General features: G+C 42.6%; 1 protein-coding gene across 1 annotated transcript in view; it reads left to right on the forward strand.

Moving 5' to 3' along the window:
* The window catches only part of LOC114427776 (ryanodine receptor 3), an 84,171-nt gene that overhangs the window by 41,273 nt on the left and 18,088 nt on the right, over window positions 1-24,810 (forward strand). The window contains exons 34-66 of the mRNA XM_028395992.1: window positions 4-164; window positions 249-414; window positions 884-970; window positions 1,164-1,390; window positions 1,531-2,332; window positions 2,721-2,921; window positions 4,142-4,244; window positions 4,823-4,954; window positions 8,624-8,897; window positions 9,056-9,170; window positions 9,580-9,712; window positions 10,088-10,191; window positions 10,302-10,437; window positions 10,624-10,810; window positions 10,950-11,058; window positions 11,248-11,368; window positions 11,854-12,023; window positions 12,810-13,030; window positions 13,176-13,266; window positions 13,862-14,002; window positions 14,565-14,728; window positions 14,826-14,904; window positions 20,888-20,977; window positions 21,070-21,216; window positions 21,416-21,478; window positions 21,641-21,716; window positions 21,928-22,051; window positions 22,196-22,311; window positions 22,394-22,461; window positions 22,556-22,677; window positions 22,807-22,856; window positions 23,312-23,372; window positions 24,191-24,429. Coding sequence (XP_028251793.1) covers window positions 4-164; window positions 249-414; window positions 884-970; window positions 1,164-1,390; window positions 1,531-2,332; window positions 2,721-2,921; window positions 4,142-4,244; window positions 4,823-4,954; window positions 8,624-8,897; window positions 9,056-9,170; window positions 9,580-9,712; window positions 10,088-10,191; window positions 10,302-10,437; window positions 10,624-10,810; window positions 10,950-11,058; window positions 11,248-11,368; window positions 11,854-12,023; window positions 12,810-13,030; window positions 13,176-13,266; window positions 13,862-14,002; window positions 14,565-14,728; window positions 14,826-14,904; window positions 20,888-20,977; window positions 21,070-21,216; window positions 21,416-21,478; window positions 21,641-21,716; window positions 21,928-22,051; window positions 22,196-22,311; window positions 22,394-22,461; window positions 22,556-22,677; window positions 22,807-22,856; window positions 23,312-23,372; window positions 24,191-24,429 — 5,080 coding nt within the window. The remainder of the gene's footprint in view (window positions 1-3; window positions 165-248; window positions 415-883; window positions 971-1,163; window positions 1,391-1,530; window positions 2,333-2,720; window positions 2,922-4,141; window positions 4,245-4,822; window positions 4,955-8,623; window positions 8,898-9,055; window positions 9,171-9,579; window positions 9,713-10,087; window positions 10,192-10,301; window positions 10,438-10,623; window positions 10,811-10,949; window positions 11,059-11,247; window positions 11,369-11,853; window positions 12,024-12,809; window positions 13,031-13,175; window positions 13,267-13,861; window positions 14,003-14,564; window positions 14,729-14,825; window positions 14,905-20,887; window positions 20,978-21,069; window positions 21,217-21,415; window positions 21,479-21,640; window positions 21,717-21,927; window positions 22,052-22,195; window positions 22,312-22,393; window positions 22,462-22,555; window positions 22,678-22,806; window positions 22,857-23,311; window positions 23,373-24,190; window positions 24,430-24,810) is intronic.

A 24,810-nucleotide genomic window follows, 5' to 3' on the forward strand; every position in this document is an offset into this window, starting at 1 on the left:
CAGTACTACCACTCAGTGAGGATCTTTGCAGGTCAGGACCCTGCCTGTGTGTGGGTTGGATGGGTAACCCCCGACTACCATTACTATAGCAACAACTTCAACCTCAGCAAAAACCGGACAGTGACTGTAACTCTGGGAGACGAACGTGGACGAGTTCATGAGAGGTGAAGCACTCTGTTTAATATTAACACATTCTGACTGCTGGCAATAGTTCGACAACATCTTTAACATTTTCTTCCTAATAACAGTGTGAAGAGAAGCAACTGCTACATGGTGTGGGGCGGTGACGTGACCAGTGCTGCTCACTCATCCAGTCGGAGCAACGTGGACCTGGAAATCGGTTGTCTGATAGACCTGGCCACTGGCCTGGTGACCTTCACTGTCAACGGCAAGGAGATATCGACATCCTACCAGGTACATAAATAAACCCGCAAGGATCTGTATTTCTATAACTGAATATACAACATACTTGTTTATTTAGTCCATCTGCTCCTCTGTTGACTGTACTTATTTGAATTCTTTGCATATTTTTCGAAGTGTCGCATCTGTATTGATGAAATTTGGACTTTGCATGTTCAGATGTCCTTTGTGAAATCTTCAAGAACCTTTCAAAGGCTCTAATCTTCTTATGTTCTCTTGCTCTGAAAATCTTTGAGACTTCACCCACTGCTGACTCATCCCGCCAACCGACACTCTCGAATGATCGTGCATACTCACACACACACACACAGACAGACACATGTGTGTACTAAGTAGTGAAGTTTTTATGATGCATCATTAAGCCGCTTGCTGCAAGTCGTGCTCTCTCAGGCTTGTTCTAGTGTTTGATGTGTACTTCCTGTTTGGACCTTTTAATAATTTTTTGCTGTATTTTCTGCTTCAGGTGGAACCCAACACCAAGCTCTTCCCTGCTGTGTTTGTGCGACCCACCAGCCCTAACCTCTTTCAGTTTGAGCTGACTAAAATAAAGGTGATTTTTTCATTACAGGAATCTTGCGTACAATCATGCAAGAAGCCCTTTATACTGCTCATATATGCTTTTATTGTAACCCTCCCGCAGAACAATTAAATTGTAACTGTTGTGTGGTCAGAGGTCAGAGTGTGTGTTTGGCATCAAAAAATAGTCATACACTTCACCAGCTGCTTTTGTTTGTCTCCTCCAGAATGCCATGCCACTGTCATCTGCTGTCTTTAAGAGTGAACATAAGAACCCAGTTCCCCAGTGTCCACCCCGACTAGATGTCCAAACCATTAATGCTGTTCTTTGGAGCCGCATGCCCAACACCTTTCTTAAAGTGGAAACAGCCAGAGTGAATGAGAGGCATGGCTGGGTGGTTCAGTGTGTGGAGCCCCTGCAGATGTTAGCAGTACACATACCAGAGGAGAACAGGTACACCATTATTTGTTTATACAGTGGCTTCACTTAGTCTAAAGATGACTAATTAACATCTATATACTATATAGATGATAATCTATATAGTTAACCTATATACTGTGTTACAACAGAATAACTAATGTCTTTTTTTCCAGGTGTGTTGACATCATGGAGCTGTCTGAACAGGAGGACATGAGAAAGTTCCATTACCACACCTTGAAACTCTACTGCGCCCTGTGCGCTCTGGGAAACACCCGTGTGGCGCACGCCCTCTGCAGCCACCTGGACCAGTCACAGCTCTTATACACCATCGACAATCAGTACCTGTCTGGTATGTTGCGCGAGGGCTTCTACAACGTCCTGATCAGCATCCACCTAGAGACGGCCAAAGAGGCACGTCTCATGATGAAAGACGAGTTCATCATTCCAGTCACAGCGGAGACTCGCTCCATTCGCCTCTTTTCCAATGCTAAAAAGCACCTCCCACCAGGGGTGGGGCTTAGTACCTCTCTAAAACCACGGCTTAACTTCACTCCCCCATGTTTCATCAGCACAAAGCGTGAGCATCTGTATAGTCCACAAATTCCTCTGGATGCACTGAAGGAGAAAGCAATTACAATGTTGACAGAGGCTGTTCAAGGGGGCGGGCACCACATCCGAGACCCTGTAGGAGGAGGCGTGGAGTACCAGTTTGTGCCAATCTTGAAGCTCATTAGCACCTTGCTGACTATGGGTGTTTTAGGTAGTGAGGACGTCCACAAGATTTTACTGCTCATTGACCCAAATGTGTTCAGAGAGACACACAAGGAGGGAACCGCAGGGGCCATAGACAAAGAGGGAGTCACAGCAGCAGAGGAGAAGGCAGTGGAAGCTGGAGAGGAGGAAGCAGCCAAAGAGGCTAAGCAGCCAATGAAAGGACTGCTGGAGAAGAGGCTGCCAGAGCCCGTCAAACGACTGGTAAAAATGACAAACACATGCAAACATATGTCAAATGTCTTAATGAAGGTAAATCATCTGTGCATGTAAAATCAATGAACATCTACATCTACAAGTGCCCATTCACTGCTAAAGACTAACACAGCTGAGCTCTCAATCAAATGCTCCATAACGACTCCATGGTAATAGGCCCATTCAGAGGTCAGTCAAACATGAAATGGCTCTGTGTCATATTAAACAAATGATCACTTTGGTGAAACTATCTCTTCAATAAGTGGGATAATGTGACGCCGTCAGGTGTTCGCATGTTTCTCTAATAGCTGCTTCTGGGCATGCAGCGGTGATGCAACACAATCTGTGTTTTCAATGTATGCAAATATTCATCTCCTCCCACTTGTCTGTTCTCCAGATGTGCAACCTGCTTCACTATTTCTGTGACTGCGAGCTGAAGCACCGAATCGAGGCCATTGTGTCCTTCTCTGACAGCTTTGTTTCCAAGCTGCAGTACAACCAGAAGTTTCGCTACAATGAGCTGATGCTGGCCCTAAATATGTCAGCCGCTGTAACTGCAAAGAAGACCAAAGAGTTCAGATCACCTCCTCAAGAACAGGTGAGGTAAACTCAGGATGAATTTGCACCAATAATATATTATGAATATTTTGATTAGCACACGTAACGGCTCATCTGGCTGAGGGTTAGCAGATGGGACTCATGCAGATGCAGCAATCACACTGCTAAAAGTGAAATTTGTCCGACAGGAAAGTGAGAGAGATGTCAGTCAGACACTGTCTGCGCACTCCCACACACTCCTGAGCAGAGCTCTAATGGTCCAAAACAAGTGATCTCACTTGCGTGGGTGTGCGTGGCCTTTAATTCTTTTCTTTGTTTCAGTTGCGTATTGATCTGCAAATCTGCAACTGAAGTAGACTCGGGTTCTTGTTTATTGAGAGAATATGCATATAGTGCATTAATTCACTTACATTCGTCCACACATATCTATATGACACTTAATGCAGTTGGTGGTAGCAGTTAAAATTAAGGTGTGATGTGAAACAAAAACTTAAACTGGAAATCTGACTACATTGTGCTGCTACAAACTGAGCACAACTTTTCATCTCCCGCTCCCTTGTGATGTCTTTTACCCAGCAGATTAGCACCTCTATGACACCCATGTGATGCAAAGGTACAAATTAGTTACAGAGGGTAAATGCAAGTAATCGTGCATCAGTCAGAGAAAGACTAAAAAAATACATATGAATCCACAATCACTGACCACAGAGGAAAACCCTGCAGCCTCAGTACTTCAAGCGACGCATGTAACTGGATAAGTTGAGTGGGAGATGTTACATAACATCTATAATTTTCCACATACATGCCTAATTTCATTTCCCGCCCTTAGATTCCATTTTTATATCATTAAATTCCCTCATTTTGGCTCCATGGTCTAGAGAGCATGAGCAGCTCCTTGCTCCAACTGTTCCTCTGTGTGAGCGTGTGATAATGAAGCTTCATCTCTCTTGGTCTGTGTGTCCTTGCTGCACTGAGAGAAGCACACTCAACTGTGTCCACGCACGCATGCACACACACACACACACACACACACACACACACACACACTCTCACACACAGCATCCCTTCGAGGTCACCACTGGAGACAGAGTTCAGCACTTCACAGCTACTTTAATGGCTTCTCACAGTGTGCTTGGGTCTGTGAGAGTGGAGGAATAATTTGACATTTAAGCTTTTTTTCAATACAATTACTTCATGTCATGCTTGCTAAAGAAAAGAAGCATCTGCTTACATTTGTTACGTCTTATTTTCATATTTCAGATCAACATGCTGCTGAATTTCAGTACGGGTGATGACTGTCCCTGTCCGTCAGACATCCAGGAAGAACTCTATGATTTTCACAACCAACTGCAGCTCCACTGTGGTGAGATGCAGATCTAGCAAAAATGTTATGTGCTGCTTTTATTGGCTATGTTTATTACTAACTCTGCATTATTGTTTTTTAACATGATGCAATATTTTTTATTGCTTTGATCGACTAGCATGCGCTGGCAGCAGGGATACAAATACAGACTCTATATATAATATGGAATAAACAGAAAACGTATCTAACAGTAATAAGCAATTTTGTGCACTAGTATGTGTGCTGCTATTGTGCTGTCTACTTCATAAAATGCTGCCTTTTCTCCCCTTTTTCCTGTCTGCCTCTCAGCAGCGGATTTATAGTTCAGTGCCTGTACAATTGCTCTGACATCTTAATGTTTTGATAAATAATAGAATCGCCCAACACTCCAAGGTACTACTGATCTAATGGCAGCTGCATAGCGCCAACCTGTCATGGCACCTTCTGCACAGAGAACAACAAAAGATTACTTGAAATTTGCCACAAAAATAGGAAAAGAGATGGCTGATGCACAGCCCATACATAACCCACAGGAGGCCAAGCTTCACAGAGATATTGTGTTTTTTTGTTATATGTGTGTGTCTCTTTGTGTTGTGTAGGAATCCCCATGGAGGAAGACGAAGATGAACAGGATACATCTATTAAAGGTCGCCTCTTAATGCTGGTGAACAGGATCAAAGGTCACTCGCACAAAGCAGAGGAGCCAACAGAGAAGGAGCAAGCTGCACCATGTGAGCAAATAACTGCATCCAATGCAATGCTCTCATTGTCACTGGTGTTTCATCATACCCAAGCCTTCTGATTGGCCCGATGGTGTGGACTGAAACAGAATTTTAATCAGAAAGCCTTCAATTATGCCTTTGTAACCATAGCAACACACTGAAGCATCACCTAAATCTTTTGGAAAGTATTTTTTAAAAGCTTTTATTTCACAATGATATAAGTGTTCTTAAGCAAGAGATTGAAGTGGTTCTGTTTGTGTAGGTCTATTTTCCCATGAAGGCACAACTCATGTTGTTATTCACTCAGTTCCCACTACATCCTGCTCATTCATGGCCTTATTCACCTCTCTTTATACAAGCTTTTCCCTGCACAGAGGGAGGGCAGAATTAACAGGAGGTGCCTCCTGTGTTGTATTTCCAGCACCCTCAGTGTTGCCTCTATTTGTCTGCTGGTGTCGTGTGGACTGAGTCACTGGGTAGCAGTCATTTCCATTTCAATTTCTTTTCAATTTCATTATGGTAATATGGAGCCTGGTGGAGGAGAGGCTTCAGCGTGAAGAGCGTCCTCTGTCAGCCAGCTGCAGGTGGCGAGAAAGAAGAAATGAGGAAAAAAAAAACACCAGTGATAAAACCACCTTCACCTGATTAACTACACACACACACACACACACACATATGGTAAGAAAACGCATTTCAATCACAGTTCTCAATCATGGTGGGTGCCCCAACAATATAGAAAAATTAGATCTCAAGTGGTGCTCGGGTTAAGAGACCACCAATCAAGTGACTGATTGTAAATTATTACTTACCCTAAAAAAATACACTCTTCCTTGTCTTGTTGGCCCTAAGTATAGAAGGCGAGTGTGTTATCTGAAACTACTGTTGGATGAGATTTTATTTGTTAGTTTCCATTTATGGCAGCAATTTTTATACAGCCACTCCTAATTACCCCGCACTGGCAGTAAGGCAGTGCATGCATGCTGTTGAATGTCAGTGCAAATCCCCTTCTGTGAATCCTACCGCCATGGACAATTCTTCAAATATAATGGTGGTCATTTGAAGAGGCCAAATTGGTGGAATCTGTGTTGCTGACTGCAGACACTGAAAGGCAATCTCTCCACAGGGATTTGGGTCGACCCTGACAGGGCAGCATATAAGACCAGAACACATATCACCAGCTGCAAGGCGGGATGAAAATAGAGCAGAGTGTATCATTCCCCAAACAGATGCTGTGTTCCATGGTGGTCCAGGGTTATGTAAGCTGTGATGGATCAGAAGACTAGTTTTCAGTGGCAGCTGCAGTACAGCAGCATCACATCAGCACATCAGCACAGGGGTCAGTGCAGTGATGGAAAATCAGTTAAAAGGGTTCGATTATTGATTCAGTATGTTCGGTGTTATTAGTTTGGTGCCTGATAATTATTAGGAACATTTTTCCCTTTTAAGGTTTCACTGCTGCAACATGCACTGTCCGCTTACAGACTGCATAAAAAAGAGTTTCTTCAATGTAGCTGCTTGAGGCTGCTTTGTGATTGACAAAAGGAGATAAGATAATCCATTATTAGTCCCACAGTGGGGGACGCTCTCAGTGTTACAGCAGCAGAACAATAGAAGACAGCAGCACACAGTATCAAAATATTTAAGTAATAATAAATAAAACATATGAAGCATTTACAAGTGCTAGTGGTGAATATAATTGATTGATTGATGCATGTCAGCATGTTAGCCTATGCTAATTAACACAAATAAAAAGCAGATAAGTGATCATGAAGCAAAGTATTAGGATGTGATGATAGCACCGTCGGAAAGGTTCGTGCTACCCCCAGGAGGCTGTGTGTAAATGACATTTGTGGTATGAGGATTTACAAGAATTGAGCTGCTAAAGGGAAGTGCATAATTGATCCTTTGCTGTGACTCCAGCATAACTTCCCCTCTTCATTACATCACCTGAGAGACCCTGAAGATACAGATGGCGCCATCGCCTTGGCCATTATTTTATAGGAATGAAGTAAAAGGAGCAAAGTAGTCTTTTTCCTCTTCTGATGAATGGATAATCCAGCAGAAGCATTCAATACTGTGACATGACAACTTGCTTAAACGATGTGTGTGTGAGAGAGAGAGTCAGAGAGTTGTGTGTGAATTGTTAAGATGCTGGTATTCATCGGTGTTGTTTGTTAGGGTTGCAGCGAGGGAAAGTGCTGGAGGGGTGTATTCAACAGCAAAGCAGATGTAGGGGGGGGGTGAGAGTGTTTGATAGTGTGACAGAGTGAGAGTCAGGTGTTGTGAAGCATGTTGGCTGAGAGGAAGAAATGTCACTTCTCATTTTGGATCGAGCTGGTGCTTCTGCCCTTTCTCTGACACCTACGCACCTCTCGGCTGCAGGATCTGTTACCGCTGACATTCTGCTGGCTCCCCACCCATCACACAGAATACACATGCACACCTTTGCATTGATTGACAGCCATAGTTACCAGATAATCCTTTGAAAACCAACCGATCCAATCAACCAAACACACACAGGGGCCTTAAAAACTCAATCACCTAATTAAAAATACTTTTAAGGAAATCAATTGTGTTTAAATGAGTCCATCATTTATGGTTCTAAGGTGTTTAATTGATGTCTTAGTGTCCTTTGTGTATTCGTGTGCCATGAGCAAACACAATACACCGTCACCCACACACACTATTGATCCAGTTTTAATGAAGCCTTAAGGGTAACCCACATACGAGCTGTCCAAACAAATCTCTCCTTTTAACCACAGAAGCCAGAACTATTAATATCACATCCACTTCCCCTCATCATTCTTTACATAACCGTTTTGTTTCCGCTCTGCTGAAAATGTGCCTTCCCATGAATGAGACTTGCGAACTGTGCTTTCTTTCCCACAAAACAAGAAAAAAAGGTCGCACATTGTTGAAACACACCTGATTACCTCTGCTTTAAAAGCAGAGCCCTGTAGGCAGCTGACACACACATTCAGCTCAAACTGAGAGACTCTGAGAGAGCTGTCTGTTTGTTCTTTCCTGCTCAAGTTCTCATTTGCATTACTGATCTATTTTTTTTTCTTAAGCTTGGTGTGTAAACGGGGGAGCACCCAGTCAAGTATTGTCTCTCTGGGCATGTTTTTTTTATGTTGTGTAACGAAGGTTGCTATTTCAGAGCTTTTGGAGGTGTAGCTACAGTTAAGTTCATAAACAATAATCCATTACTTAATTTAATACAATAACTACATAGGCTACTGCATCTACATTGTCTGGTAAAGGATACAATTTATGGAAAATTAAGCACTTAAGCTTTACCACTGCATCAAATTATGTAAAAACACACTCACACATGTAATGATGACTCCGCAGAGATTTGTAATCCAACTCTGTAGCAATTTAACATCATTTGGCACATTGTTGTGATCACTGGTTCTCATTTTATGTCATAAATCTTCAGTGAAAAACAAATCCTGGCAGTTTCATTCTTTTCTGGGACAAGGCTGGAACAAGTGAAGGATGCCTTGGCAGAAGACTAGTCCATAAAATGAATATCTATCAGAGATAAACTGCTATATTACTCATGACATGAGTTGCATCTTAATTGTTAGATCATCTATGTGATTTACCCATTTGAATAAACATGTTAGAATTTAATTTTATTGTAAAAGGAAATTATGTGATCTTTCCCTCCAGCAAATCTGAAGGAGCTCATCTCTCAGACTATGATCAGCTGGGCTCAGGAGTGTCACATCCAGGACCCACAGCTAGTTCGCAAGATGTTCAGCCTGTTAAGGCGGCAGTACGACTGCATTGGGGAGCTGCTCCGTGCCATGAGGAAGACGTACACCATCAGTGCAGCCTCAGTCCAAGACACCATCAACCTCCTGGCCTCCCTCGGTCAGATCAGATCTCTGCTGTCTGTTCGCATGGGAAAGGAGGAGGAAAAGCTCATGATTGATGGACTGGGGTAGGCTGCTATTACCTCCTGAGCAGTTTTTCAGCGTTTTGTATTATAAGAGACATGATTTACATTGAGAAAGATTCATTTAAATAATGTTTCCTTCTAGTTTGGTGATTTGTTTTTTTATTATTGAACTTCTAATATTGTATTCTTTTATTCTCCAGTGACATCATGAACAACAAGGTTTTCTACCAGCACCCGAACTTAATGAGAATACTGGGCATGCACGAGACCGTCATGGAAGTCATGGTCAATGTGCTCGGAGGAGACAAGTCCCAGGTCTTTGAAATATATCATTCCCCTTGCACAGAGTTTACAGCCAGTCCAGTTTGCTGTGCTATTATTTGTGTGTAAGGAGTGTGTGTGACCGCAGGGTGAGTGTTCATTAATTAGCAGAGTAAAGATGGCAGAAGGGGCAAATTGTGGCTGGTTGTGTGAAGATATAAAAGCCTTTTGCACAGTAATTAGAAATGAAGATTAACATACAGACTAAAGCAACAACCTCTCCAAAACCACTTGTTATCAATTACTGTTTTTTCAGTGGTGTTACTGTAGCAGCATTTAGATAAGAAGATATTTTTTAATTTTTGAGCTCACTGCTACAAACCGAGACTTCAGCCTCAAAGCATGTACTAAAATCCCAGCAAAGATATCTGATCCTTCTTTGTCTGTGTGTGCCACTCCACAGGAAATTGCCTTCCCCAAGATGGTGGCCAGCTGTTGTCGCTTTCTGTGCTACTTCTGCCGAATCAGCCGCCAGAACCAGAAAGCCATGTTTGACCACCTCAGCTACCTGCTGGAGAACAGTAGTGTGGGCCTGGGTAGGTACACACAAACCAAAACCTACACATGTGTGGAACATGCAAAGGCTAGCCGTTAGTGGACTTGTTTTTGTAGCTCTGTAACTACATACAGGCAGCAAGTTATATATGGACATGTTGAAGTTTAAAGTAAATAAAAGGAAGAATAAGTGTTACAGTATTGCAGCTATGAGCACACTAAAGTATTCACAATACTGCACAAATGGGTGCTCTAAAACTGCACATTGGTGGAGAATCTTGGACTCATGTTAGCCAGATGACATTTTAAAGAGTGGAAATAGCACCCCCTGCTGTTTGTACATCACTGATAGCAGTCGCTTAAGATTCAATAGAGTCATCAGTAAATGGTTAAGCCCATGTGTGTTTTGTTTTTAGCTTCACCAGCTATGAGGGGCTCCACTCCACTGGATGTGGCTGCTTCCTCAGTGATGGACAACAATAGCCTGGCTTTGGCTCTGGAAGAGCCTGATCTCGACAAGGTAAGAGTATAGATGGCCAGATTCAGAGGGGAGGCCTGTTGTAACTGATATCTATATGTATTCTATAAGCACCACTTGTGTTGAACTATACAGTATGTGATGATCTGCAGGTGGTCACATACCTGGCTGGCTGTGGTCTCCAGAGTTGCCCAATGCTTGTGGCTAAAGGTTACCCAGACATCGGCTGGAACCCCATAGAGGGAGAGCGTTACCTGTCCTTCCTGCGCTTTGCAGTCTTTGTTAATGGTATGACTGCAGTCAGGTCTTTGTTGCTTCCTGTTTATTCTTGTGTTGTATCAAGTTTTGTCTGAGGCATAAGAGCAGTGATGTGTTTATAGTATGTTCTGTTTGTGCTGTATTATCTTGATAACATTACATATGTATCTTTCCGTTTGCTCACTCACACGACTCGTATTTATTTCTGTGTACTAGGAGAGAGTGTGGAGGAGAACTCCAGTGTTGTGGTCAAACTGCTCATCCGTCGCCCAGAGTGTTTCGGACCTGCCCTGAGGGGAGAGGGAGGGAACGGCCTGCTGGCTGCCATGAAGGAAGCCATCAAGATCTCTGAGACGCCTGCTTTGGACCTGCCGGGCTCTGTCCAGGGAGTCAGCTCTGATGTGTAAGCCATTTAAATCAAGCAAATCTTATAAGATCAATACCAAGGACTTAGCTGCTTATCCCTGTTGACTTTTGTCTTTGCTCTGATGCCCTTTAAAAATGTTGTTCCACCTTATCTCTCCCCTCTTTTCCTCTGTTAGGTCTGCTGACGGTGATGATGAGGAGGAGGTGGTCCACATGGGCAACGCTATCATGTCATTCTACTCGGCACTTATCGACCTGCTGGGCCGTTGTGCCCCTGAAATGCATGTATGTCATACACTTTTATGTTGACTTTTCTTGATCAGAGGCATTTTCTTTTGTGTTATCTTTCCCACTCCTAATTTGATTTTACACAGTTTAGAAGAACATAAAATGATCAAGCAACAATTTTGAGATTATATACAAAATTAAATGTCAGCTTGACTGGTCCTACAATTCACTTGCTTTTCCTTTCAGCTCATCAACAAGGGCAAAGGTGAAGCTCTGCGTATTCGTGCCATCCTGCGCTCTCTAGTGCCCACTGAGGACCTTGTGGGGATTATCAGCATACCCCTCAAAATGCCCATCACAAACAAAGGTACTGGTCACCTAAATGGTGCCATTTATGCCACAACAGGTGTACACACGTGAAAACATAGTGGCAACGAAACTCAGCACATTCAGTACAAAGCGGAAAGTTATTGATTTCATTTCGTTGCTCATGCCTTTTTAATCAGCACACAGCTTTACTGCACACTCCCATAGCTCTGAGTAAGCCAGATCATTTCTATACCAAGCTGTCTTGCTCTATTGATTGATCTGCATAAGCATGGCAAGACTCGCCTCTTAAATTTGCTGCTGCGAGCATCGCCACAGCTTTGTCAGCAGGCCAAGAGGAAAGACAGCGAGCCGAGGCTCCACCACCAGAAAACTGCTGCATGCGGCCTAATGAATACACATGACTCTCCTAATCAGAAAAGACTTGCCACTATGTACTGTACACTTTTCTGTCTGTTTTACACCAGCAGAAATGATGCTGTTCAAACGGCTGTGCTTTCATTTGTTTGTCTTAATCCCTCTCAGATGGATCGGTCACAGAGCCGGACATGTCGGCCAGCTTCTGTCCGGACCATAAGGCCCCCATGGTGCTGTTCCTGGACAGGGTGTATGGTATTGAAGACCAAAGCTTTCTGCTTCACCTGCTGGAAGTGGGCTTCCTCCCTGACCTGAGGGCTGCCACCTCTCTGGATACAGTATGTAGAGCTGACAGGAAGGGAGTGATATGATGAATGGCTAGCTGCTGGTGTAACATGAACTTCATCAAAGAGTTTCAGGATCAATAATATTGGGCAGCCTTTTATACTAATGAGGAGCTCCTCATTAAGCCTTGGTTGTAGTTTCATTTTACTTGATTAATGTAATTGTTCTTAACTCCTATTTATCTCCAAAGTTTAAAGTTTTAAGTAAGTTAACAACATTGTTAGAACTTTTAAATCCTTGAATATAATGAATCCACCATGAAACAAAATTAAAGCACAGCAGCACACAGACACAGTCCTGTATCTGGTCTAGACTGAAGTCAGTCTGTGAGCTAGTGTGTATGTTCTGGTGGTTTCCTAGACAGCAGGGAAAGCCCTTGGCAAATAGTTGGACAGCTATGACACGTTTTTTTTTTTTTTTTTTGCTAGGGCAGTCCCTGAGGCTGCTGTCAACAGTGTTAATGTGGCAGCTAAGAATATCTCCCAACCCACGGCTATCATTTCTAACATCAGCCAAAACAGAGTCCTGTTTTCACTGACAGCATAATTTAATTAACACATGTCAGAATGAGAGCTCTATCGTAACAGTATCTGTCCCTCTCTCTACTAGTTACACAAGTGTAGAAGTTAGTAGCCTTAGTTACACATGCTGCAAGAAATGCTGCAAAAACTAAGAGCAATACTGTTATTGTTTATTTTACTATATACTGTCCACTGTGGCACAATAAATGAACTGACATCTAATCATGTTGTGTGACCTGTGACCTTGTCTGTATGCAGGAGGGTCTGTGTACCACGGAGACTGCCCTGGCTATGAACCGCTACATCGGTTCAGCCATCCTGCCCCTCCTCACTCGCTGCGCTCCTCTATTCGCTGGCACCGAGCACTACGCCACCCTCATGGACTCCACTCTGCACACCATCTACCGCCTTTCCAAGGGCCGTTCACTGACCAAGGCACAGAGAGATGCCATAGAGGAGTGCTTGCTGTCTGTTTGCAAGTGAGGAGCAGCAACAACACAATGAGCTTTCTTTAAACATCCTTTTAAACTCACTGTAACAAAATTAGTCAGAGACTGAATATATTTAGTTTGAAGGCAGCCCTGGGCAGCACCACTCTTATCTCCCTCTCACCCTGTTCCGCAGGCACCTTCGTCCCTCCATGCTGCAGCAGCTCCTGCGCCGCCTCGTCTTTGATGTGCCCTTGCTGACTGATTACTGCAAGATGCCTCTGAGGGTGGGCAACAGTGTCTTCACTTTCTTCACTCTTTTTTAAAACCCTTTGTCATCCTTTATCTCACATTCCTGTTGCCCTACATGCCTCAGTTCTAGTTGTCAGCCTCATTATCTGCTGGTTATTATTATCTTACTTCCTTGTCATCTGTGTGGTCACTTTCTTCCTCAGTTTATAAGATTGTCAGTTTATTGGGGTGCTACCAGACACTTATTTCCATCAATTGGTGCTGGTGCACAGCTCTAACACACCTGTGCTGTTAATCATCTGGTGTATTAGAAGTGGCTAGAGCAGGGAAAACAAGGGGATGAGATACCTGGCTGTGCGATTACAGGCTTGTTGGCTCCACTGCTTCACTCCATCTGTTACCGGAGAGAAATACTGGACATGTAATAGAATGTGACTGGCCTGTGAAATGGTGGCCACAGTTGTTCCTTACTGTCATGCTCAGAATAGATTGTGGGAGAAGTGATTCCCTGTGAGGCATTAGGTATAAAGGCAGTATGCATACTTACTACCTGTCACTGAAACACACTTACCTTGTGCCTTGACTAAATCCTGCATATGTATTACCTTGTGTCCTCTCTATGACCTCCAGCTGTTAACCAACCACTACGAGCAGAACTGGAAGTACTACTGCCTCCCGTCAGGCTGGGGCAGCTTCGGCACAGCCTCCGAGGACGAACTACTGCTCACCAAGAAGATCTTCTGGGGGGTGTTTGACTCTCTGTCACAGAGGGTGAGGAGTCACTCACTGACTTGATTTTGTTTTAAGCCCTTTGCATTTTGATTGTTACTTAATTTACTTGTATTTGGACGTCGGGCATCTAATTGTTGTTAAAGAACATTTTCTATGAGAGCGTATGACCATGCATGCTCTCCAAAAGTGATAAACGTTCAGCAAATGTCGCTTCACATCACAGTGCAGATTATCATGTATGTATGCAAGGGACTCATTGGCACAAATACATTGAGGTCTGTTTAACAATGCAATTGGCTGGACTCAGCACATCTCTCTAAATGCCCACTCATGAAAGGAGGCTGTTCAAAGAGCCGACCTGAAAACATCAATATCTGGACAGCCACCATTGATCCAAAGCCTCTGGTGAGCTGGTTCCACAGCTTTTAGAATAATTCTTCATTAACACCCCTTCCGCTGCCTGCTGGGCTGCCCCACTCAAACCGGAGTGGCTGCACAGCTTAATTTAGGTTAAGAGCAAACACACGCTACTTGCATTTTTCATCGCAGAACTGTGCTGCAACAACATTTCATAAGATTGCCTCCCTCCCTCCACCTGCAGAAGTATGACCCAGAGCTGTTCAAGATGGCCATGCCTTGCCTCAGTGCCATAGCTGGAGCCTTGCCACCGGACTATGTGGATGCATCCATTAGTACCACTGTGGAAAAGCCTGTTTCTGTTGATGCTCAGGGAAACTTTGACCCCAAACCCATCAATACTGCTAAGTAAGCCATTTTGGAGCAGAAATATAGTATCAGACTGACAAATTATGTTTCATCTATAATAATGAGAATTATGTAATTGTCACATTTTTCTTTCCAGCATTGCTCTTCCAGAGAAGCTTGAGCATTTTGCCAACAAATATGCTGAGCATACCCATGAGAAATGGTCTGCAGAGAAGGTAAGGCCAAAGATTAAAAGGAAGTGGGTATTAAACAGCACATAGTTTGACTCAAAACACATGATGAATGTTATAAGAAAACATTTGGCAGGGGCGCTAGTGTGCAATAATGGAGTAAGACGTGTTTTGCTGAGCTCCGTGTCAATTCCCCTCAAGTGGCAACTAAACCACTGCACCTGACCGCTACTGTGCATTTTTTGATTCCTGAGCTACTTTGCAGATTGCTGTTTCATTATGCCGAAAAGGGAGGACGGCCACAGCCAGAAATCTGCCTCTCATCACGGTGGCTCCGCGGCTGTTAGCAACGAGGATATCCTAGCCGCCATTACGAAACAACGTGCCGAGCTAACTAAAGTCTCTACACTTATGGACGATTTGAAGAAGTCCATGGAGGGGCGTCTCGACTCAATTGAGGCATGCTTGTCTACATTACAAAATAAGCACACTGAGACAGAGCGCCGTATTGGTGACATGGATGAGGCTCTCTCCTCTGCTGACCATCGCATCACAGCATTAGAAGCTACTTGCAGGGAGCTACAAGTGGCTAACGGTCTCATCAAAGCCAAGGTAAATGATTTGGAGGGACGCTCTCGCAGGCTGAACATCAGGATCGTCGGGATAAAAGAAGAGTCAGAAAGCGGGCGCCCAACTGATTTCGTTTCAAAGTTACTCCCGGAGCTGCTTGGCCAGGATAATTTTAGCAGACCCATCAAGATTGATAGAGCGCACCGCAGCCTGAGACCTAAGCCTATGCCTAATGAACGGCCACGGGTTATTATCGCCAAGGTCCACAACGACCGTGATGTGAGTGATATTCTCCGTCTCAGCCGACAGCATGCTCCACTTTCGTACCGCGGAGAGAAGGTTTGGATTTTTCCTGATTATACAGCGGAGGTGTCAGCTCAACGGCAAGCTTTCAGTGCTGCTCGGAAGAAGTTGGTTGACGCAGGAGTTAAGTGCTACCTGCGTTTTCCGGCTAAACTCCAGGTGGTGCACAACAACAAAGTCAGTGTGTTTGAGTCACCAACGGATGCTGAGCGTTTTGCTGATTCTGTTGTGGACACAGCCTGATTTGTACTGTTTAACCGGCTGCACTACTGTATACTTTGGATTGAGAAAGGTCTTTACCTTTTGTGATTTACATTGTTTTGTTTTTGCTAAAGTAGCTGTTGCAACTCATGGCTTTTGCATTCTTTATATGCTTCTTATCACGTCGTTTGATAGGTGCAGATAGTTTATTTCATCTTTATGTCTTATAAATGGGGAACACACGGGCTGTCAGGTAGAGTTAAAGAGTTGTTTTAGCTCAGCTGGCTCCGTTATCCGGCAGCCTCCAGTACAGTATGTGGGATCTGCCGCTTTGTTCTTTGTTGCGGCTTTGGGTAAGTTTTGGGGAGGATGTTGTTTTTGTTTGCTGTAGTACTGCCACTTTGTCAAATCTCATGTCGGTTTACATTTGTTATACTTTTGTTTTAAATACTGGATAAACAGTCTCAGTTGTTAGGAGCAAGCCCCATCACTTTTACTTCATGGAACTGTAAAGGTCTTGGTGGTGCCTTAAAGAGGGGCAGAGTACTCGCACATCTTAAATCTCTGTCTTCTGATATTATTTTTCTACAGGAGACCCACATTCAGCCAACTGAACGGGGGCGTTTAAGAGCCTTATGGATTTCTCAAGTATATCAGTCTACCTTTTCATCCAAGGCAAGAGGGGTTGCTATCCTCATCCGTAAAACTGTCCCATTTGTTTTCCAGTCCATGGTTTCAGACCCAGGTGGGAGATTTGTTCTTGTCACAGGCTCTATTAATTCACTTCCTTTAGTTCTGTTAAACATCTATGCTCCAAATTCTGATAGCCCTGACTTCTTCTGTAAAACATTCGATTTTATCTCTGAATATACTGATCATAATATACTCATTGGAGGGGACTTCAACTGCTATTTCGACCCCCTCGTAGACCGATCTTCAACTAAACCCCCCACTTCTTTAAAATCTGTGCCGGTCCTCAATAGTTTGATTGACTCTTTGGATATGGTGGACATTTGGAGGCTTCAGCATCCCACTGAGAAGCAATATTCTTTTTTTTCTCCTGTACATGGTAGTTTCTCTCGAATTGATTATTTTCTGATTAGCTCCAGTTTGATATCAAATGTAATCAGCACAACATACCACAGCATCCTAGTCTCTGACCATGCCCCTCTTTCACTTAAGATCAGTTTCAACATCGGGCCCCCTCAGCACAACTGGAAATTGAATCCTTCTTTATACTCGGACAATGTTTTTTGTGAATATATTATTACTAAGATCTCAGATTTTTTATCTATCAATGACAATGGTGCAGTTTCTGATTCGACCCTTTGGGAGTCTTTTAAGGTGGTACTGAGAGGTTGCATCATTTCGTACCAGTCATTTGCTAAAAGAGCTAGGCTAAAACATCTGTCTGACACTGAGACTAAGCTTGCTGCTTTAGAGGAATCATATCGTATTTCGAAAACTGAAGATACTCTTAATGCCATGTTGAAAATAAAATACGAATATAACCATATGCTGGGGGAGCAGGTATTAAAACATATTCGAAAGCTTAAGCAAGCACACTTTGAGTTAGGTGATAAAGCTGATAAACTGCTTGCCAGGCAGCTAAAAGGAGTTCAAGCTGAAAGAGCGATCCACAAAATTTTTTCTTTATCTGGACAGTTATTAACTGATCCCAGTCTGATTAACGATACATTTTTCCAATATTACAGTCAGCTCTATGCTTCTAAATCAGATGCCACTGATGATGACATATTTACCTTTCTCAATTCATTGGAGATTCCAGTTTTGAATGAATCATCTAGGCTTGAATTGGACTCTGATTTTACTCTTGAAGAGATTAAATCTGCAATTCGCTCCCTGCCTAATGGCAAAGCTTGCGGGCCAGACGGGTTTGGAATTGAATTTTATAAAACTCATATAGACGCTATTGCTCCACTCTTACTCCGGATGGTAAATTGTTCTGTGAAGGAGGGCGTATTTCCAGGAACATTATATGAAGCACAAGTTTGCCTCCTTCTAAAAAAGGATAGAGATGCAACTAATGTTGCCTCATATCGCCCCTTAAGTTTACTAAACAGTGATCAAAAAATTATTGCAAAAGTTCTGACTAGTAGGTTGAGTAAACATATTGGTACACTAATTCATGCTGATCAGACAGGGTTTATTCCTGAAAGATTTTCCTTTTCTAATACTCGGCGTTTGTTAGATATTATGTATTCTACCAAACTTCCTCATTCAGCAGTTATATCCCTGGACGCACAGCAAGCCTTTGATCAGATTGAATGGAATTACATGTTTGCTGTACTTGAAAAGTTCGGCTTTGGCAGGAACTTTATAACCTTTCTAAAAATGCTTTACGCTTACCCTAAATCCACTATATTGACTAACCACAATAGATCCCCCACCCTTTTGCTTCAACGTGGAACTCGACAGGGGTGCTCTCTCTCTCCTATGCTCTTTGCCCTGGCTCTTGAGCCTCTGGCCATTTCAATTAGGCATTGTTCTCAAATCACAGGAATAGTTTGTGGCCCCAGTGAATACACCATCGGTCTGTATGCTGATGACGTGATCCTGACTCTAGCGGATGCTAAGAAGTCCCTTTCTCCCCTTCTTACGCTGATAAGTGATTTTGGACAGCTCTCTGGATTTACTGTAAACTGGGCAAAAAGTCTGTTTATGCCTTTGTCTGATGGCCTAGACTCCACTTTTTTGGATAATTTGCCCTTCAAAATTGCTAAGGAACATTTTACATACCTAGGCATTGTTATCCCTAGAAACTCAAAGCTGCTGTTTAAGTTGAATTATTCGGAGTTGCTGGAGAAGGTCCGGAACATGATTGATAGGTGGAAACTCCTCCCTCTCTCCCTAATTGGCCGTGTTAATATTATTAAAATGGTAGTACTCCCTAAATTTCTATATCTCTTTCAAAATATACCTATATTTCTTACATCTTCTTTTTTCAAAGCATTGGATTCCATGGTCATGCCCTTTATTTGGTCTAACAAGCCTCCCCGCATCTCTAAGGTGCACTTACAGAAACCCACTGCTGAAGGTGGACTTGGCTTGCCTGTTTTTCGTCATTATTATTGGGCGTGTAATGCTAGAACGTGGGTCTTCTGGAATGACACCCCACCGGGTCTAAATGATAGTTCCAAACCTAGCTGGCCACAGATTGAATCAAGTAGAGCATTAACATTGACTGGAGCGTCATTAAAGGCTATTTTGTTTTCTCATCTAAATCCACCTACGAAACAACTGAAGGCTGATTTCATCCTCCGCAATTCATTGAAGATTTTAAAACAGATCAGGGGAGTTCTTGGCCTTCCACAGCTATCTATCCACTCACCTATATGTCAGAACCCCTGTTTTAAACCAGGGCTTATGGATGCGGTCTTCGTACAATGGTCAGAAAAGGGTCTGTCTGTAATTAAAGATCTTTACATTAACAAAAAATTTGCATCTTTCACACAACTTCAGACTAAATTTAATCTCCCCCCTGGGCACTTTTTCCGGTACTTACAGATCAGGCACTTTGTTAGGCAGTCAGTTCGTAGTTATGAAACCATCCCCTGTCAACATGCTTTTTATGAGCTTATGTTGAGGAATCCCAACTCTAAACATTTAATTTCACATTTTGTTTCCCTTTTTCCACTGGCAACCTCCTCGATACACATTAAGGAAGCATGGGTTAAAGAAATGGGAACTGATATTCCAGATGACTTGTGGACAACTGGACTGAATCGAATCAAAGCATGCTCCGTGAATGCTAGACTCCAACTCATCCAGTTTAAAGTTATTCATCGCCTGCATTATTCAAAGACCAAACTTAACAAGATCTTTCCTTCCATTTCTCCTACCTGTGATAGATGTAAATCGGATGAGGGTACTTTAACTCACTTATTTTTGACCTGCACTAAGCTTGATAAATTTTGGACTGATATTTTTAATTTGTATAGTACTATTTACAATAGAAAGTTGACCCCTGATGGCCTATTGGTGATATTAGGATGCTCCAGTGAGTCATTATCTCTTCCCCCCACTCTGCAGTATGCGCTAATGTTTGGATTGGTTATTGCTAAACGAATTATACTAAGGGAATGGAAATCTGCCTCTTCACCTTGTTCTAAGAAATGGCTGAATGAACTGGTTTCCTGTTTGTACCTCGAAGAGGTGCGTTACAAACTTTCTGATACTTACTCCAAATATCATGCCATTTGGGGTCCCTTTATGGATCACATCAACAATGGAGAAAGACATTCTCTACAGACAATTTAAACAGACTGGAGCACCGGGCCTGGCATGCATCCATTTCGCTTCTTCTCCTCTATGGTGGCTTAAACTTTGGGACTTGCTTTTAATTTATTTTTTGTACACTTCATTTATATTTACAGACATGTTGAATTTGATTTGGTTTTTTGTGATGGCAGTACTGTTGCTGTGTTCTTGTTTTTTTTTTTTTTTTTCTTTTCTTTTCTTATTGTATCTTAGTTTAGGTGTCTTACTGTTGTTGTCTATAAAAAAGAAAACTTTGCATAAATAAAATGTTTAAAAAAAAAAAAAAAGAAAACATTTGGCATTCCATTTACATAAGAGTTAAAAGATCAAATTTAATTATTTCAGTGTCTTCTTCCTATATTACAGCAATGTTCTTCTGGTGGTGATGCCTCGCTTTTGTAAGGGATACTCTGGGCATGCTGACAACAATTGTTGTAGCCTCTGAGTAGAAAGGCCTGTGCTCTCTTTTGTGCCAACTGCTTAGCCGGCATTGTTGCATCTGTCAAAATTTTTTACAAGAGCTGAGAACAGCAAGAACTGCATTTACTATCACTCCTTAATGGCTAATGCTTACTTATACCCTTAGCCAGTCTTTCAAATAATAAATCTTGTCCTCTGACGGCAGTGATGATTGCATTTCACCTTTGTACTCCCCTCTGTGCTTGTGCCTCAGGTGCTGCTGGGGTGGAAATATGGAGACTGTGTGGATGAGAAGGCGAAGACTCACCCTCAACTCAGGACTTACAAAGCCTTGACAGAGAAGGTACAGTATGCTGAATGTGAGATTAGTTTAGAACAGATAATCCAATTATTTTACATCCTTTACAGTTTCATTCGAATTTCTCTCTGCATCAGGAGAAGGAGATTTACAGATGGCCCATTAGAGAGTCCCTGAGGAGTATGCTGGCAATGGGCTGGAGCATCGATAGGACCAAGGATGGAGAGAGCATGTCTCTACAGAGGGAGAACGAGAAGATGAGGAAAATATCTCAAGCTTCACAGGTACAGTACAAACATGAGTTACTGTATGTAGCTGTAAATGGGCCGATTATTTGCTGAGAACACATTTTGCTGCTAATCTCCTTTCTTCAAAAGACTGAAAGCCTAAAAGACAAAAAAAAATGCTATTAAAGCTGTAATCCTGTATTATAAAAATGTTCACACACATGTTGACTGACCATAAACCTGCACCTATTTCCAGGCCAACGGCTTTAATCCGAGCCCGATAGACACGAGCAACGTGATTCTTTCCAGAGAACTGCAGGTGAGTGACCCTTCGTTTGTTTTGATGTTCTTTTCCCTTTTTTTTAATATCAAACGATCTCTCAGTCTGAATACAAGATCAAAAGCAAAGTGAATGTGGATGAGTAGCGTGGGCGGGATTTGCTCCTTGCTGAGATTGTCTCTTTTTTGTCTTTGGTCTAAGGGGATGGTGGAGGTGGTGGCTGAAAATTACCATAACATCTGGGCCAAGAAGAAAAAAAGTGACCTTGGAAGCAGAGGTGATTTTTTAATGAAGTCAAAGAGCCTGCAGACAGGAAGAGAGTGTGTGTGTTCGTGTGTGTGTGTTGGTGAATGTACAGCGTTGCGTAGTTGTGTTTTTGGGGAACTGGGCATTGCTGGGCTTGACAGCTGGCTTCAGGTGGTGCTCCACCTCATTTTGCCATCTGCTTTTAGTCTGACAGTAGAGACGTATTGTGTTTGTGGTTTCAGGTGGGGGGACTCATCCTCTGTTGGTGCCCTACGACACCCTGACAGCAAAGGAGAAGGCCCGTGATCGAGAGAAGGCTCAGGACCTTTTTCGCTTTCTGCAAACCAATGGCTATAGCATCACAAGGTCAATACATCTATTACTGTGCTTGTGTTAAGGTCTTCACCTACACTGCTTCAGAACAATCACTGAGTCCTTTATTAAAAGCTGTCAAAGTAGTAGAGTGCTGCCAGAGCATTCATTCAGAGCTTACGTCTCCTTACGTTGCAGAGGCCTGAAGGACTTAGAGCAGGATTCATCCTCCATGGAGAAAAGGTTCGCCTATAAATTCCTCAAGAAGCTGCTCAAGTATGTTGACTCAGCCCAGGAATTCATCTCTCATTTAGGTATGATAACCACCAAACATACCTGCAAGAGTCTTTTTACTCCAAACAATAAACATCTCCTGCATATATTCTCTCAATCCAGAGGCAATGGCTGCCAGTGGAAAAACAGACCGCTCACCTCACGAACAAGAAATCAAGTTTTTTGCCAAAGTAAGAAGCTGTACATACAAAAACTGTGGCTGAACACTAAGCAACAATCAAAAGTGGTTTCCATTAACCTGTCATCATGATTGCCCTCCTTCAGGTTCTCCTGCCTCTCATTGACCAGTACTTCAAGAACCACTCCCTCTATTTCCTGTCATCCCCCAGTAAGAACCTAAGCAGCAGTGGCTACGCCTCCAACAAGGAGAAGGAGATGGTCACCAGGTATCCATTCACACCTTCGATTATATGACACACAGCAACACTGCATGTCTAACCTGAACTCTTATAACTTATAACTTTACTCACTGTGTGTTTCTGAATTTCCTTCCTTTCTCTTCCCCACATCTTCAGCCTGTTTTGTAAACTGGCAGCTCTTGTCAGACATAGGATTTCACTCTTTGGTAAGCTGACTGATCAGCAGCGTGTGTGTGTGTATCATTCCTAACAACACCCTATCATTTTTGGTTAACACTTCAAATATAACCCTAACCCTAACCCTAACTTACCACCCAAAATGACTTAAGGAATATCTCGTCTGAAAAACTGCGCCACTCAAACTACATATTTCTCTAAAACCTTGAACTACTCCTTTAAACATCTTCTCCATTGCACTGAAACAATAATGATTTTGAGACCTTGCTATTTAAATCAATCAGCTAAAACCATGACATTTTCCCACACGCAGCTGTGGGGTGGTGAACTGGATATTGATCCACTAACCTTGCATATCTACTCATCTTATTAGTGGGGTGATACATAGCCACAGACTGCTCTGAGGAAAATAAACATGCAAACATGGCTGACTGTGTGTGTTCACATACCATAACCATAAAGACCATTTTGTGGTGTTTTGCAGGGAGTGACTCCACCACAATGGTCAGCTGTCTGCACATCCTGGCTCACACTCTGGATACCCGGTGGGTACAAATGTGGCAGAGCTCAACAGACTTGAAATAAGAAGTGAAAATACTCCCTCATTTTGATAACAATTGCAGTGGTTACTCATTAGTTGTTTAGGAAGGAATTTACATTGTTCATACCTGACCTGCATTGCACCCTCAAGGAGCTTATTTGTCGCAGATGTTTTCTTCTAAACAGTCTTTCGGGAGGCACTGACATTAACAAAGAGCCTCCTTTGGTATTTAAATAAGCAGTATAAATTTCACTCAGCACATGATGCCCAAGGCTCATAGTGTACTTTAGAGACAATGTGCTGTTTGTTAATGCCGCTCACACATACTTATGAGGCTAAATTGCCTATATATTATTGTGTCCTGTTTGTGCTGAAGAGCCACAGCTAATGCCCACAGACTGTCTTTCATTTCCCCTTCCTTCTGGGACACATCAAGGCTTAACAATGACTAATTCATTTACCAATAATATGAACTTTGAGAAGTTAAAAACAAAAGACTAATCATATTAATGTATTGTGCTGTTTCAGAGTGACATACCATTTTTCCAAGCTCCAGCTCCCTCAAACTCACCTTGGATTTAAATATTCTCCTAATTCATTTAATAAATAATTCACCATAAGGGCAGAGGGGTTGATTCTCACGTCTCATATTTCACGACTAAAATCTTCACAGGCTGAAATAATTGAGTGTGTGAGCGTGCCCTGCTGTGGGTAAACAGCACCATCCTTTGCATACCACAAACTTTATTATATAAATATATTTATATATATATATCCTCGCTCAGTTTGAGCCATTTATCATGCTGTCCTTCCATCTAACAGGACAGTGATGAAGTCCGGCTCAGAAAACGTGAGGGTGGGGCTGAGGACGTTTTTTGAGAACGCTGCAGAGGACCTGGAGAAGACGTTCGAGAACCTGAAACTGGGGAAGTTCACTCATTCCCGCTCGCAGATGAAAGGAGTGTCGCAGAATATCAACTACACCACCGTAGCCCTGCTCCCTATCCTAACTGCTCTGTTTGAACACATTACTCAACACCACTTTGGAGTCGACCTGCTTTGTGAGTGCTGACAGCAGAGGAATGATCAAACATCCCCTTTGAGACAAAAAAAGAAGTCAGGTGTCAAGATTATTGTAATACATGACACATGAGAGTTTTTCCACAGTGCTTAAGATCACAGTCTTCATTTCAGTTTAGCTTTATACTCTATTATAGAAGAGATAAACATTCAATGTTTAGAAAAGTAAATCACAAAATAATAGTCGAAGTCAATAAAAAAGGACTCAGGGCAGAATGGGTCTGCCAATCTGCCCTGAATCCTTTTTTATTGGTCATGCTTTTAAGTGAGGAGCAGGAGGTTAGCAGAGGTTAATCATGTATTCCACTAAATTTACAAAAGTCAATGCAATTTACGATGGTCAGTCCTGTGGGGAAAATTCT

The sequence above is a fragment of the Parambassis ranga genome, chromosome 22 (genome assembly GCF_900634625.1).
Source record: "Parambassis ranga chromosome 22, fParRan2.1, whole genome shotgun sequence".
NCBI lineage: Eukaryota > Metazoa > Chordata > Actinopteri > Ambassidae > Parambassis > Parambassis ranga.